At 42.7% G+C, this 17,762-nt stretch overlaps 1 protein-coding gene across 1 annotated transcript in view; it reads left to right on the top strand.

Annotated features, from left to right (window-relative positions):
* JADE1 (jade family PHD finger 1) overlaps positions 1-17,762 on the top strand; it is a 182,691-nt gene that overhangs the window by 69,931 nt on the left and 94,998 nt on the right. The window contains exon 3 of the mRNA XM_089672199.1: positions 9,056-9,135. Within this exon, the coding sequence (XP_089528325.1) occupies positions 9,056-9,135 (80 nt within the window). The remainder of the gene's footprint in view (positions 1-9,055; positions 9,136-17,762) is intronic.

Genomic DNA, 17,762 nt, shown 5'->3' on the forward strand with positions numbered 1-17,762 from the left:
ATACGCTCACCAGACTTCAATTAGCAGAGGTGGCGTGGTCACTGTGGTTAGAGGCAGGTTGAACTTTTCTATTAATAATTCATAACACAGCTATAGAAACACTAAGGTACAGACATCTGTAGTCCTCACAGACTGGCGTACACCATACTCCCTCTGCACTGGATGTTATGTCTGATCTTTGTAACATGCTGTCAAATAATGTCATTGAGACTAGGCGAGAGAGATCATTTTTCCCACAAGTGGCCCCTTCCTAAAAAGGGCAGCATTCCACATGCTGTCAGTGGTTTAGCCTGAACCAAAAGGAAATATGGAAATATGCTTTCTAACCGGCTCAGGGGCATTGCCCGTCTGTAGAATGCTATTGATCTCATCCTTGCATTCATCTTCTGCAACTACCTGCCTTTGTTGTTTTTATGGTTCTAGTAGTGCCCTTTCATTGTGCCTTCTACATGCTTGCCTACAAAGCTTGGATTACAAGGGCTCTTTCACACGGGTGACTGGGGACTGGCAAAAACAGGCAGATGAGCTGTGGTTCTACTGCTTCCCAGCTGCCCACCTGGATCCTAACCATACAGCCGAATTGTGCTGCACACATGCTATGGTTACTATGCTTTGCAGCCCTGGCATTTTGTTGAAGAGAAAACAATGCGGCACATGCATGGATATGATCAAACGCATACCATACCAATTGGGTCCAGCCCCGGTATTTTTAACTCGGGCTGCAGAGGATTAGATGTTCATTGGGTATATGGGGAGCAGAAGAGACCATGTTGCATATTAACTTTACACCCTGCCGTTGCCCTCCCCATTATTCTGCTCTGGGCTGCAAGTTGGCATGCAGGGCTATTAGCCAGTGGAGGGATGAGTGAATGAAGGGAGCCTGCAGGAGTAAATAGTAAGGGATGTATTGCTCATTATCCTTGTACCCCTAGATTTAAAGCAGAACTAAAGCTGCAGATACTTGCCTGTTTTCCATGGTCCTATGTCCACAAGGTCCCTCGCTGGTGCCTATATTTTCTCCCTGGCTTCCTTCTGGTGTGGTGTTTTTATCATTCTTAAGTGGCTAGCACAGGGTGATGTAACTTCTGAGCATGTGCAGGAGCTAGTCATGCTGGCACACTGTGCCACAAATGTAGGCAGTTAAGTATATTTTTTTGCAGAAGAGACGCAACATCTCTCTTCTGTGATTAAATAACCTGCCTACTTGTAAGAATTTTTGATTTGAGTCTTTAGTTCTGCCTTAAAGTATATTTCCACTTTTGCAGCCTATTTGGCATAACACCTACTTTATATTTGTTGATAGTTCCTATTAACCACTTGACCTCTGGAAGATTTACCCCCTTTCATGACGAGGCCATTTTTTTGTGATACCTCGCTGTGTTTCACTGATAATTGCACAGTCATGCAACACTGTACATAAATTCATTTTATATAATTTTCCCCACAAATAGAGCTTTCTTGTGGTGATATTTGATCACCTCTTTGTTTTTTTTTGTTTTTTTGTGCTATAAACGAAAAAACTTTTTTTTTTTTAAGGACACTATATTTTTTTCTTTCTGCTATAAAACATATCCAATAAACAAAATCTAATGTCTTCATAAATTGTAATGTATGGAGAAACCATTTACAGTTAGGCTAGGTTCACATGAGCCCGCAAGCTGCAGGCTGGTTGCAGGTTATGGGAATTGCATCTGTTCCCGAACCTGCAACCATCCGCAGCCAAATCCCACGTATCTCAGATGCACAAGACTGCCATTCGTTCTGAATAGCAGCCCCACGTGTCAAGGCCCCACGCATCAAGGCCCCACGCATCCCAGTCCGCAGCACAATCACAGGTGCGGGAACCACAGGGAAACTGCATGGTCTTATTGACCATGCAGTTTCCCTACTGATGTGTTTTTGAAAATGTGCGTTCACCTTTTTCTTGTGTGAAATGTGAGCACAGCAGCCCATTCAAATAAATGGGCTGCTTTTCCCGCACAAACGCTGCCGCACTAGTCTGCACCAGGCCTTAGGTCATCTTCAGCATATTTTTTTTTAGCCTATTATGACGTTGATGTAGGCAACTACAATTTCTTTGCAGGACAGATATATAGATTTACCTGGGCACTGAGCCCTTTCCTTTTCCATACTAAAAGAAGTGAGCTGTTTTGGGAGCAGTTATTTTTTAATATCGCTTGCCAATCTTGCAGCAGATAATCCTCAATGTGGTTCATCTCTTTCCAGGTACTTATTTTGTTTTTCTGTGATATGCTTTTTAACTGCATCTCTGTCTGACAGCATGTCTAAAGAGAACTGGCTGTCAGCAGCAGTAGTTACCAATGAAATAAAATAAGGCTGAATCAAGATCAGTTTAATAAGGCATCAGTGTTGATAGAAACCAGAAAACCAGTAGAGTATAATCTGAATTCCGCAGAACATGTTTACCGCGATGATTAGCTGCACAAAGAATGCCTTGAAAAGTGCCCACAGATGTCTCGAAAGTCAGGAATGCTGTTTTGCTTTGACATGAATAGTGGTTTACCAGAAGTCATCTGAAGTTTGCCAAAACAGATCTAAATACAGTAGTGCTTTATGCCTCAGTGAAATGAGAAGTCATTGAAAGATCTTGCTGCAATTTTTAATATTGCATGGACAATATAAACCTGTATATGGATGCTGTGCATGCATTCTTCTGTTTTACTTGCTCCATTTTTTTTCATTACTTTGTTTGCATGCTTTCATTGGACTGTTTAAAATGGATGCATACACACAGTACGACTGTTGTATAATACAAGTGGTGACACTCTTCTGCAGGGCAGTAGGAAAGTGCACTAGAACATCATAACTGGACAAAACTAAAAGAACTAGCTTGTGTTCTCTGATCTGTCAGGATAAAATAATGGGAGCTGTTTTTTTTTTTTTTTTTTCTGAATTCTTCTTGCTGGATCATGTTCTAGGGTTATCCTCTCCTTTTAACAATTAGTAAATAGGTGACATGGCACAAGCTTTCAGCAAAACACGATAAAGGAAGGGTTGGAACTTCTGACATTGCTTTAATAGCTATCTATGCCTTCCTGTTCCAGTGGTGCTCTGCACCCCCAGTTTTTCTATGGGTGGTACAGTGACAGGAAGTGACGAAAAAATCTTCCTTTTGGGTCACAGGCAAAAACCTGCAATTACCTACTCTGTCCAAGTTTCTAAACCTTTTTTTGCTGTTGGAGTTTGAAAGAAAAACTAATACTGGCTATACATGGTTAGATTTTTATTCAACTAGTGGGTTGGATACGTTATCCCTGCTGGACAAGCTGAATTTCTATCAGGTTATGGCCAGATTAACATGGTGCTATTGAGTGTTGTTCAAATAAATAAAAGTGACCCCTTAATGCATAGGCATGTTGCGTAGGAGGCTGTATACTGATTAAAATCCCAATATAGATATGTATCTCAGCTGTTTACTGTTTGAAATGATTACCCTTTGTGGATTAACCACTTGCCCTCTTGAGGATTTACCCCCCTCCCTGACCAGGCCATTTTTTGCGTTACGGCGCTGAGTTATTTTAACTGACAATTGTGCGGTCATGCAACGCTGCACCCAAATGAAATGTATGTCCTTTTTTTTTTCCCCCACAAACTGAGCTTTCTTTCGATGGTATTTGATTGCCTGTGTGTTTTTTTTTTTTTTTTTTTTTTTTTTTTTAAATCCCATTTAAAAAAAAAATAATTTACAAATGGCAGTGTGTGTGTGTGTGTGTGTGTGTGTGTGTATATGTGTATATATATATGGCTTTTTTTCTTTTCTTTAATATTTTTACTAGTAATGGCAGTGATCAGCAACTTGTAGCAGGGCTATGACAGGCATTCTGACACTGGGGGGAACTGACGTGGTGCCACTGACATCCCCAGTGACACCAATACGGTGACACTGTACTAATGGCACTGGGCAGGAAGGTGTTAACATGAGGGTTAAATGTGTGCTGTTTCACTCTGTTTTGTGTCCTTCACTGTAAGCACACTGCTTTGGATGGCTGTGCTGTGCACAGCCATCCAAAGCAGTGTGCACGAGCCGGCAGGGAGAAGAACTGTATTTACAGTCGGAGATCCTCGACAATCACCGGGCAACGGCGAGTATTTACCGGCCGGGACCCGGAGCTTGACAGCCACAGTCACGAATGGCGGAGCGGGTAGGGTGGGCGCGCACCTCACGTGCTCCCCCTTACCAGGAAATGCAAAATCGCGTATATACACGTAGATAAAATAGGTAAACGAGCGCTAGATTAAAGGGTTGTAATAAAAAGCAGCTGGCATAAAAGGTATAGCCTCAAACCTTCAAAAGAATAAAAATAAATAGAAATGCAGCACTTTAAACAGACATAATGATGATATATAAATCAAAGTGAATGTGTCTATATAAACATACATATGCAAACACCAAATATTAATAAACTAGCGTTTTAGGCTGCCAAGCTGTATACAGTCCTACCAATTAATAATATGAGTGCGCTAATTGGTGCGACAGTGAGTATATAGATTGCGTCTGGTTATGGTGCGTAGGTGATAATAAAAAGTCCAATAAACAGATTGGTGAAAACCGTGCTCCAAGTGAGTTGTGGAAATGAGAATATATTGCACTAACCAGATAGGGCAATAAAAAGTGCCTTTGAGTAACTCAGACCACTCCTGGTCATCATCGTCCTAGGGTAACCACGGGGATCATCTGGCATACGTCCGCACATCAGCTGATCATCCACTGCTACTCTCCAGGGAAAACTCCACTCCAAGTATGTGTATAGCAAATAAAAGCACTTAAGAGATCCACTTTAAAAGCTCAGAATAAATGAGCCAGGAAGAGAAAGTGCTAATATAGTGCAGTAAGTTTATTGGTAATATGAACGTTTATATAAACGTATGTCGCAAAACACAGTGAAGTACGCAGTTCAACCACTTTGTAGGCACCTCCATCTTGCGTCTCTCATTTCTCATTCTCCTTCCCCCTCCCTTCCTGAGAGGCACAGTGACAGATGTGTGTGTGTTAAAAGTGTCACTGGCAGGTAGAGCAGCAGGGGGCCCAGAGCTACAAAGCCCCCCAAGAGAGACAGAGCCTGGCTCCCCCAGAACATATGTAATCTCTCACCTCGTAACAGAGATAAGGCAGCTTTTCCCAGGAATTGAAAGAGATTGTAACCTCATAAAGCCTAGCAGCTTAGGTGACAGAATTAAATGAACATTCCTCAAGTCAGTTTGTCCCCTATGTTTCATATCATGGATTATGAAGATGTTGGTTCTAATTCAGAGTCCACCCGACGATCCCTCCCTAAACAGAGTTTTGGTCAGTTACTCAGTCACCCCCCTGTTGGGGGACTTTAAAACACAGGCTAGCGGGCCTAAAAAGGGAAGTTGAAGACATCTCCCATTTGTAACATCAATACCACCTGGGGAGAACCTTTCACTCTGAAACTTGGATCTGCTTACGACTCAGGCTTCATTGGCAAGTAACTTAACCCTTTAACTTCCTCTCTGATATCTCTTTGCTGTGCTATGGTTCTTTGTGTATGTATGTGTATATCTATCTATCTATCTATCTATCTATCTATCTATCTATCTATCTATATATCTATCTATCTAATATATATATATATATATATATATATCTATCTATATCTTAGTTACATCTTTTTCTGTAAATATTTTATTGCACCTGTTTGACTCTTTTTTAGTAATAAATCTTTCTTTCTGAAAGTGTTAAACTGTTTCTAAAGCGCTTAATTGCAATTTACGAATTCCTGCCTCTAAAGAGACGCTACTGTGTTTGTTTCATCCTCTGCCCAATTGGCCTGCGGTGACCGTATTGGACAGACGATTTTTTCAACCATTACAGTGTATGTTTGATAAAGAGAGTTTCCCCTTTCTCTGTACAAAAAGGGGTGGTGGCAGTGTAAGGGTCAGTTTTGCGTAATTAACTTGACCCAATAACAAGCGCATCCAGGCTGCAGGCACAGATTGAAATCCATTAGCTGGAAAATCGCTGTGTAGGGTGCAGCTGGGTGTGGCATTGTTACGCACGTCACATCGCGGTTTTAGATCGGCCGGTCCTTCCGTCATGAGTTTGGTGAGAAGGTCTGGGGTCTGACGCTGCCATCGTGACAGTATATACACGTGATTTTGCGCATCCGTGCCTCCCTGTAGCAGTATTTCTGCTATAGGGCGGCCGGGAAGCTGTTAATATTTGGATAAACATCCCCTCTATAATTTTACTGCCTAACATTTGAGCTAGCACAGTCCACTGAAAGTCACAATTAATGTTGTTCATGCTGCTGTCCCCTAGATATGCGCAATGATGAAGTTGCTGCAAGTGACTCAAAGACCTAGAACCTTTTCAGTAGACCATAGAAAAGTTTGGGTTTTTGACGCCACATCCTGTGTGTCACATGCAAGCTTAGAATAAAAGATTAAAAAAAAAAACTTTAGGAAGAGTTGAGTTGTGGTTATAAAAGTCAACTTCCTTTCAAAAAGTCATGGGACTTTGTAGAATAAAAAGTAATCCATATTGTGTTGCTGATTTAGATTCAGCGCTGTGAAGAGGCTCTGCTATCTCCTAGATTGTAAGCTCCAAGGATCAGGCCCTTCTATCGCTCTTGTATTGAACTGTATTGTTGCTGTATTGTCTCCCGTTATATTGTAAAGCACTGAGCAAACTGTTGGTGCTATATAAATCCTGTATAATAATAATAATCTGCTCCATTATGCAGTTTTCTTTCCACTCAATTCTACCATCAACACAGTCAGTGTTGAGGCGGAATCCCTCACACTGCACTTTTGTATTCTGACAGAGGGAAATTTTTCCACTGTCAAAATACAATGATCTCTGCTACTGGCTACAGACAGCAGCAGTGATTGTACAAAAAAAAAAACCTGACAAGCTGGTTGTACTAGCCTTGGTCAGATTGACTAAAGTACAACCGGCCTGCCCATAGATGATCAAAATTTAGATCTCGGTAGAGCTTTAGTCTAGTGATCCTTTTTAATAATGACATACTTTAACCACTTGGTAACCGCGCTATAGCCGAATGACGGCTGCAGTGTGGTTACCCAGTTCTGGGAGGGCTGCATATCAGTGCAGCCTATCTGTGCCATCTCAGCAGTGCTGCCTATCAGTGCCAGTCAGTGAAGGAGAAAAATTACCTGTTTTGCAAAATTTTATAATAAAAAAACAGTTTTTCTCTTTTTTTTAAATTTTTTGCTTTTTTTTTTTTGTTTATAGTGCAAAAAATAAAAAAAACCCATTGGTGATTAAATGCCACCAAAAGAAAACTGTGTGAAAAAAAGATAAAAAAATCTAATATGGGTAGTGTTGACCTCGAAATTGTCATTCAAAGTGCGACCGTGCTGAAAATTGGCCTGGGCAGGAAGGGGGTTAAAGTGCCCAGTAGGCAAGTGGATAAAGAGGAATTTCACCCCCCCAACCCCCTATTTTTTTGCCTGCATACTGGATCCAGCATTGTCCTGCTGTGGTCCCCTTCTCTGCAGGTCAGGTCTTGTGCTGCCAGGTTCCCCTGTGATGTCGTCAGGAGGCTGCTGGCTCTTCCGGGTTCAGACGCAGCCTCCCAATGACACAACGCTAGGCCTGCCCCCCTCCTCACCATATATTTTCAGTTATGTAACCGTTCTACAGACTCCCTCCCATTTTTCATGCTGCAACTTATTCTATTTGGAATTGCAGAACTCCAGAATCACATTTGCATGTCTTCTTCATGGCTTAAAGGCTTGAAAACTTTGATCTGTCCCAAGTTCAGTTGCAACTGGGAAAGTGAATGGGCTAAATTCTTCCATTGAACACCTGTGCAGTTAATGCAATATGACTGAGTTTTCTTCTCACTGTGGTGTCTCTGGAATAGGAAGCGAGGATAAATCTACCCAAATGTGACACAAACAAAAAATTGCCTCCTGATGTTTTAATTATTTTATATTCCTAAACTTAACCAAAAATCTGTAACTTGCTATGTCTGTCTTGATTGTATCTAAACCCAAAAACAAATGTATATTGCAGTTTACCACTCCTTAGATGTGGCAACTGCTTTATTTTTCTTTTCAGGCTTTTTTCCTTTTGTTACTGGCATAATCACCATACTAAAATACACTTCTCATCCTATGGTAACAATGCTCACTCAAATACTGGATCTGTGAAGGAGCAGTGTTATAACCTTAGTCTGCTGTCTTGATGTAAACTACAAACTCCAGTCTACCTCCTCATTTCCACTACATAGTGTGATGTTCTTTCATAGGGCCCAGTGTATTGCCTGGAAAACAGAGGACATCAACAGAGGCGCCTCAAAGTGTAAACTGTATAACAATTTATTGTTAAAAAGTAAGTTAGGCAACTCGCATCTTTTAAAAAGTATACAGACTCATAGGGATGAGGTGTGGAAAAACGTCTATCGCCAGGTGTTGGTAGATGCTCTGGAAGGGATCATGGGCCGATCAGCAGGAGGCACTGCACATGAAGGGGCATGGGTGGAGAAGCTCGACTGAGTACCTGGTATGTCCGGAGCTGAAGGTGCAGGCGTATGACGTCATCAGGATGCAACGCGTTTCTGAGCATACACGGGGACTTCTAGGAGCCGGCATCTCTTTCTTCATGTATAGATCGTATTGTTATACAGTTAACACTTAGAGGCGCTGTTGTCTCTGTTTCTATCCCTCTACTCTACTCTAGAGCGTGCTTCACTCTATCACAGCTTGCCCTATTGTCAACTGGATTACCCTCTGCCAGATCTGAAACATATTCCATTTTACAATAATCTACATGGACTGCATGATCTATGCGCCTGTCTACTCTCCCTCTCCTGGAAAACTAATAGGATTTGTGGGGAAAATGTTAATAAGTGATCATTTTCAAAAACATTTTTTTTATTTTTTTATTTTTTGGACAAAATGTTCAAAGAAAAAAATGCTGTGAAAAATAGAACTTAACTGTTGTAGCTAATGTGAATACAGTGCTTGTAAACCATAGATTTGCTCTTGGTTATTTGTGGTTTTAAAGTTTTTTTGTTTTTTTGTTTTTTTCTCCCCTTCTTAGGTCTCTCTACATCTTGGTCACAGAATTCAAGATCTCGCCATGGCAGAAGCTCAAGACACGAGGACCGCAAACCTTCAGAGGTATTTTTGGATCCAAACAGTATCTAGTATTTTAAAATATATTAAAATCAAGCGCTGGGTTAAGAGAAAAAGAGACACTACAATGCGTAAATATACAAGAAATGTACTAGCCGCTAGCATAAAGGTCACCTCAGGACATACCAGTAATATATATATATAATGAAATGCAGCACTAGTATATCTGTGGCACAGAGTATATCAATAAAAATACAGTAGATATAAAGTTCACAAATAATAAGTGCAGAATATAGTGAAGGTTCTGTGATTCCTGTGGCGGTGAAGAGGAGTATAGATGTACACTAACCAGATAGATGAAATGCTTGCGCATGGAGTATATAAGACCTACTCCGGGTACTCAGGGTGTGAATCACTGGAATAGGTAATAGTCATCTATGCCACAGCCACCAAGTGTCATGGGTCTGTAATACATCAAGGGTCTCCTGGAATGCCGACTTCCGCCACCAGAGGGTTTTTGTTGAAAAAAACTTTGACATCAGACTTCGAGTAGGCAGGAATCAAGTAGACCTTTAAAGAATGGGGCTCCCATGGAATAAACAGGGCCCCAGACAAAGTGCTCACATCTGATATTACTGTATCAGCTGCGTCGTCCTGCCCCTGCAAAAAGTATCTAGTATTTTGTGTTATGACACCCTAAGTGTTAAAAATAAATAAAAGAAAACCCATTTGCTGCCAGAACTGTTTTTAATTTTTAAAAAAAAATCATTTTAGCCCTGAAGATTGCATAAACCCCCAACATGTGTTTTACATTCGTACATGTGTATATGTGGGGGGCCTCAAAAAGTGTTTTCAGGGTTTTATATGCTTGGGCGTAACTTAAAGCTGAGCTCCACCCAAAAGGGGAAGTTCCGCTTTAAGGACTGCTGCCCCGCTCCCCATTAAAGATTGGTACCGAATTTGACAGGTACCCGCTCCCACTTCCAGGTCTGGAAACGGAAGGTGTCCTCCCTCCCTGTAGTCTTTTGGGACATGTGACAGGTCCCAGAAGACTACAGGACCATTCACGAAGCGCAGCACTACTCGCGCATGCGCAGTGGGTATCCGACTATGAAGCCACAAGCTATCACAGCCAGGTGCCCACACTGAAGATGCCGGCCTTCTGGAATACAGGACGGCCGGTGAAACGAGCTGCGCGGGACACACCACGGGACCGAGGGACAGGTAAGTGGCTGTTTTTTAAAAGTCAGCAGCTACAGTTTTTTTAGCTGCTGACTTTTATTTTTTGATAGGTTGGGTGGCACTCTGCTTTTAATTACAATTTAAAACAATTTTTTTCACTTTTTTTTTCACTTTTTTTTTCATCATATGAGGGCAAAAAGTCCCCCTATGTGATGATTTTTTGGTGACATGTTCTTTTTAATGAGATTTCTGGATTCTAAAAGACACTGGATATCTCCCCTGTACTCCACTGATTGTAATGCTATGCAGATCTTGCATTATTTTCTTTCCCAGCCGTGCTGGCCAGGGAAACTGACAGGAGGACCCCGAAATTATGTTTTACAAGTCACTTCCAGACTAGTAACAAGAAAGGGAGAACACCCTCCTCTCTACCCGGCGGCACCCGCTTTGCTGGTCCCGGGCCCACACATGGGCAATTGGGGCCCAGAATACATGGCGGGGAGTGTGCACGCATGCACCCATTACTGGGAGATATGAAAGCAGTCTGGCACTGGACTGCTTTTATCTGGCAGCCAATAGTCGGCTTGTCGGATTTACACTCAATCTTGGTGGCTGTATGACATAAGGACAGGGAAGTAAAAGCGTTAGACTTTGCGAGTACAGAAAAATGCTTGTTGGATCTGCCAGAAATGCACTCGACTGCTAATATCCTGTTGCAAGCTGACAACCAAGTTCCTTCACTGACTGAAATTGCAAGCAGTCCTGTTAGCCCTTTACCATTGTCGTATGCTTAATTACTAATCTCGACAACATATAGGAGAAATATTTTGAAGTCCCAAGTTAAAGGCAAATTTGTCTTTATTAGATTTTGTATCAAATTAAACAGTACATAGTAAGAAAATAAGAATATCGACAATGGAATGGGCAAAAAAACAATAACATAGATATCCGTATGATCTATGGGGATGAAGGAAGATGAATCCAAACATCGCTACAAAGGGGGCATCCCCAGACAGGTGATATTCAACAATAATGAGATAATTCCATAAAACCAAGAGAATACACCCAGACAGAGAGAAAAGGAGATAAGAAAGCAAAAGAGAGAGGAAAAAAAAGGGGGGGGGGGAGGAAAAGGGGGAAGGGAGATGTAAAGATATTGACGGAAGAGAGGAAAGCAAAAGAAGAGGGTCAGGAGACGTACATGGCAACAAGTGTAGACAAGGTGACCATCCATCAGTATCCCAGCAGAATTATCCCACCGGTCGCACCCCAATACGGACCACAGGGCTACACCGTGGAACATGCCAGAATGAAAAAAAACTCGGGAGTAGGGCACAACTCCATTAAGGCACGACAGGGGAACACAAATCTCGGAGAAACAAAGAGGAGGAGAAATGGAGCCAGACCGACCACAGCAACTTATGTTTTATCATAGGTATCATTGGCAAATGCTAGCATTTCCTCCATACGCATGGTATCATTAAGTACAGAGACCCACAGTAGAAGAGGCGGGGGAGTAGTCGACATTCAAAAGAGAGGTATCAATTGGTGGGCCTCGGATAGAAAGAAGCGCAGCAAATTTTTCTTCTGCGCAGCCAGTGAGCTAAGTAATATAGAGAGGAGAGCAATTTCCGGCGAGGGGGCCAAGGACTCGCCATATATCTTGTCATATATAGCAAAGACCTGTCGCCAGAAGGGTTGTATTAGGTCACAATCCCACCAGATATGGAGCTGTGTACCAACAGCTTTAGTACAGCGCCAGCATAGATTAGATGTAGAAGGAAATGTTTTGTATAGGGGGAGGGGGTCCCTGTACCATCGAGAAAGAAGCTTAAAGTTCTTTTCTTGTGAATAACAAGAAATAGACGATTTATGGGTGAAGTGGAACAACGTGGACCAGTCTGCAGCAGAGATGTCTTTACCAATATCTCGAGCCTACGCCTTGGTGTAGGGAGGGAGATTGGAATGAAGAGCATTGTGCACAACTTTATATAAGGAGGCTAGCACATGTCTAGGTAGATTGGAGAGGGAGCACAGCCGCTCAAACTCAGTAAGCGGATGATGAATGTCGGAAGAAGAGTGTAGGTGTTTGCAAAATGCGGATAAGTGTAAAGTGGTCAACCAATCCCCAGATCCGCCCCGAAGGAGCGGAAGACCTGATGGAGGGCAAATAAAGTCTCGAGCTACAGGCCATAAGGTGCGTGTAAAGGGACCGATGACAGAAGAGCCCAACCCCTGAGGAAGAGCAGGGTTGTCAAATAGGGGTGATAAGGGAGAGGGATCAGACGATAAAAGAGCAACAATGCCCCATTTGTACCACAATCGTAATACAGCCACAGTCAATAGGGACAGGTTGAGAAAATGCTGGTGGTCTTGACTATAACCCCACGGCAAAGCCCGAAGGTCAACTGGAGACAAATCTTGTTCAATCATACAAGAGGCTTTATGGAAGGGCCTGGGAAAACAGTCAAGCATCCGGGCCAGCAGTGTGGCTCTATAGTAGTTCAAAGTCTGGTAAACCCACTCCACCTCCGGACTTCGGGTACGTAAGTACCCTATATTTTAACCGTGAGAAACCTTGGCTCCAAATAAATCTAATTGAAAGGGAACGTAAAGAAAGGAAGAAACTCTTAGGGACAGTAATTGGTACAGTCTGGAAAACGTATAGTAATTTAGATAGGGTATCCATTTTGAAGGTGTTGAGGCGGCCGAACCGGGCAAAGCCGAAGCACCCTAGGACGCCAGATCCTTTCGGATACGAGAAAGCAAGGGTAAGTAATTAAGGGAATACAAAGCAGTAAGATCAGAAAGAATCCTAATCCCCAGATACTTAATAGCCGTTGGGCGCCATTGAAAAGAGAAATTGGAGTGTAAGTTCGCCAACACATGTACAGCTAACGATACATTCAAGGCCTCAGTTTTAGAGATATTAAGTTTGAGGTTACTGAAGAGACCGAATCTGCGGAATTCATGAAAAAGACTGGGGAGTGATATAAGTGGTTGTTGGATGTCAACTAAAAGGTCATCTGCGTATAAAGACAGTTTGTGATGCTCAGAGGTAGTGCGGATGCCCAAAACGGAGTCATTTGCTCGTATGGCTCTCGCAAGATGTTCCATTACCAAGACAAAAAGAAGAGGCGAGAGTGGGCAAGCCTGTCTAGTCCCATTTGAAGTAGGGAAGGATGAAGAGGCTGTACCAGGACAGACGCCATGGGGCGAGAATAGAGGGACATAATCCGAGCGAGGAATCGTGAGCCCAAACCTATCTGTTCTAAGGTAAGACGTAGAAAACTCCAATCTGAAGTCCCAAGTTAAATGGGAGAGCCGATTAAACTCCTTAAACTAAAACAAGTCTGGATGAACAGGACACAGGATAGCTGTGAATTTCTGACCGAATCAACAGGTATTTATCTTAAAGTGGAGCTAAACTCATTGATACTCACTTTTGTTTCAATGGTGCAATGCTCAAGAGGTCCCTTGCCCACATTTTACCTGCTTCTTTGCATGTCTCTTCTGCAGTAAAGAGCCTACATGCTCACACTTTATTTTAGACTTTATTTCCACTTTAATCGTGTATAAACCATTCATGCACCATGGGTTATTGGCTTGTACCTTCAGGTTATTGGACACTGGCAAGCTTTTGAGGACATCTTCCCCATAACCCTATCCCACGTTGTGAGCTCTGTTTTTTGCTAGTGTCTGAAGCTGATGTACCTCTTCTCTTTTGTTAAATCAGCTTCACGAGTTTAATTTTTTTTTCTTGTTGTTTCTTGAAATTCAAACCTCATTGTATTCTTATGCCTAAACGCAGTGTATATGGTTTGGTTCAACCTCGGTAAAACGTTGGAAGCTGTAGCTGGACCCCATGCTGTCAGAATGGCCTGTAATGTTGCACTGGATTTTGCATGGGCCTCTTACCTTGGCACTTGGTGCAACACATTGTGTTAGCTGCAGAGTGCTATACAGGTCTAGGATCATGGTCCATCAATATGGAACCCAATCCCATTTATTCTATGCAGTCCAGACTTGTGGAAAGGTAATACAGGGTCACCCTGTATCTCTGATCATTACTTTTATAACCAGGCTATGTTTGGAATGTATTTACTTCCTAGTGCAAACTTTTCAAGCTTGACCCTAAAAATTAAACCACTCAGGGATCAGTCTCAGTTGGATGGTGAGGTTTTACATCACACCACTGGTCACACACTTTAACTCCTCCTCCGCCTAATGCCCTTTATAAGGTACTCTGGTGCTTCCTCCCATCCTTTCACCACAAGGATTTGTTGCAGGACAATCTACACTTGGGTTATCGCGTACTTCTTCCGAACATCCTTACCCTGTCTCCCACATTCTACGGAGTACCCCACAGGGGAATACCTTCACTTATTGCCATGGTGGAAACCAGACAAAAGGGAGCCAATTGAAAACTGCAGATGAGCATTCACTGTGTTGAAGTCATGAACAACACTCAAAATCACAATGACGATGAGTCCCTTGCATCAGGGCAGGAACCAGTTGTATCCTTGCTCTTGGCATCTAATTCTACCTTTTATTCTAGGAATGCAACAAAGTAGCCTACTTGGCAAAACCAGAAATTTATGCATCTACATAATTTCTTAGATAAAGGCCTTTGAAACATTTTATGTGTTCCACCCATATTTAGGGAGGAATATGTAACATGTTTCAGCTCCTACCTCCTCTCCCTCCCTATCTCCCCTCCCTCTGACAGCGGGCGAGGGATCCGCACCTACTGTCATAATTTAAAAACAGCATGGCTGTGTGGGGCTCCGCCTACACAGCTGCATCCTTTATTCACAGAGTTCTGTGAATGAATGAACTACATCTAGCGTTATCCTTTGTGGCCAACAGCTTGTAGTTTTCAATGAAGTACAAGGGTGCTGATGAGTGTCTTCATGTTTCATTGAGTCTTCCTGCTATTCAGTAACTGTCTGCTTGTACGAGATACGGACAGACAGCTGTACTGTGTGCAGGATCTGTCATTGCTCCCGCTATCTGTCTCCCGCTATCTGTTGATCGAGGGTTCAATGCCTTAAAGGCTTCAGAGTAGAAAAATAATAAATGTACATTTTTTTACTTGCAAAAAGATGTACATTTATTTATGTATTTTTTTTTTTTAACCACTTGCCGCCCAGCCACCGCATTAAAACGGTGGCAGGGCGGAACTCGCAGGCAAAACCATGTTTTAAAACGTGGTTCTGCAAAACAGGTAGGGGGCGCGCACGCGCCCGCCCTGCCTGTCCCGCGGGTGTCAGCAGCGGGTCTCCACCGCCTTGTCACGGCCGGTTATTACCGGCCGTTTTCCCGCGATGACCGGTGATCGCTGACACAGAGCAGGGCTGCATTGTTTACACACAGCCCTGCTCTGTCAGCTCGTTACAAGCTGAAGAGAAAGAGAAGAGTTTCTCTCCCTCGATCAGCCTGTCCCTGTCCAGCACACACCCCCGCCCCCTAGTAAAACATTCCCCTCACACAGTAAACCCTAAATATGTTAACCCCTTCCTCCCCAGTGCCATTAGTACAGTGTCAGTGGGTTTTTTTTTCACTGATCACTGTATTGGAGTCACTGGGGATGTCAGTGACCCCAAGTCAGTTCCCCCCAGTGTCAAAATGTCCGCCGCAGTCCCGCCATATGTCGCTGATTGCCGCCATATGTCGCTGATTGCCGCCATATGTCGCTGATTGCCGCCATATGTCGCTGATTGCCGCCATATGTCGCTGATTGCCGCCATATGTCGCTGATTGCCGCCATATGTCGCAAAAAAATAAAAATCCCAGTATCTTTCCCGCCATTTGTAAACGCTATAACTTTCACGTAAACCAATTAATTTACACGTATTGGGATTTTTTTTAGCAGAGACATGTCGCAGAATGCATTTTGGATGAAATTTTGTGACAAAATTTGATTCTTTAAATTTTTTTTTACTCGACATGTTTTATAGCAAAAAGTCCAAAATATTGTTTTTTTTTTCTCTCAAAATTGTCAGCCTTTTTTTTATAGCGCAAAAAATTAAAACCGCACAGGCGATCAAATACCACCAAAAGAAAGCTCTATTTGTGGGAAAAAAAGGACGTACATTTAATTTGGGTGCAGTGTTGCATGAACGCGCAATTGTCAGTTAAAGTAACGCAGCGCCATAACACAAACCTCTTCCTGACCACCCTAGAACAGAAATACTGCTACAGGGCGGCATGGGTACGCAAAATCACACACACACACACACACACACAGACACACAGACACACACACCGACACACACACACACCGACACAATTCTAACATTTTTGGCTCTATACACCACCACAATGGATTTGAAATGAAACAAACAAGATGTGCTTTAACTGCAGACTGTCAGCTTTAGTTTAAGGATATTTACATCCAAATCAGGTGAACGGTGTAGGAATTACAACAGTTTGCATATGTGCCTCCCACTTGTTAAGGGACCAAAAGTAATGGGACAATTGGCTTATCAGCTGTTCCATGGCCAGGTGTGTGTTATTTCCTCATTATCCCAATTACAATGAGCAGATAAAAGGTCCAGAGTTCATTTCAAGTGTGCTATTTGCATTTGGAATCTGTTGCTGTCAACTCTCAAGATGAGATCCAAAGAGCTGTTTCTATCAGTGAAGCAAGCCATCATTCGGCTGAAAAAACAAAACAAACCCATCAGAGAGATAGCAAAAACATTAGGCGTGGCCAAAACAACTGTTTGGAACATTCTTAAAAAGAAGGAACGCACCAGTGAGCTCAGCAACACCAAAAGACCAGGAAGACCACGGAAAACAACTGTGGTGGATGACCGAAGAATTCTTTCCCTGGTGAAGAAAACACCCTTCACCACAGTTGGCCAGACCAAGAACACTCTCCAGGAGGTAGGTGTATGTGTGTCAAAGTCAACAATCAAGAGAAGACTTCACCAGAGTGAATACAGAGGGTTCACCACAAGATGTAAACCATTGGTGAGCCTCAAAAACAGGAAGGCCAGATTAGAGTTTGTCAAACAACATCTAAAAAAGCCTTCACAGTTCTGGAACAACATCCTATGGACAGATGAGACCAAGATCAACTTGTACCAGAGTGATGGGAAGAGAAGAGTATGGAGAAGGAAAGGAACTGCTCATGATCCTAAGCATACCACCTCATCAGTGAAGCATGGTGGTGGTAGTGTCATGGCGTGGGCATGTATGGCTGCCAATGGAACTGCTTCTCTTGTATTTATTGATGATGTGACTGCTGACAAAAGCAGCAGGACGAATTCTGAAGTGTTTCGGGCAATATTATCTGCTCATATTCAGCCAAATGCTTCACAACTCATTGGACGCCGCTTCACAGTGCAGATGGACAATGACCCAAAGCATACTGCAAAAGCAACCAAAGAGTTTTTTAAGGGACAGAAGTGGAATGTTATGCAATGGCCAAATCAACCACCTGACCTGAATACGATTGAGCATGCATTTCACTTGCTGAAGAC

The sequence above is a fragment of the Staurois parvus genome, unplaced genomic scaffold (genome assembly GCF_062004578.1).
Source record: "Staurois parvus isolate SC_StPar_1 unplaced genomic scaffold, SC_StPar_1.0 ptg000122l, whole genome shotgun sequence".
Taxonomy (NCBI): Eukaryota; Metazoa; Chordata; class Amphibia; order Anura; family Ranidae; genus Staurois; species Staurois parvus.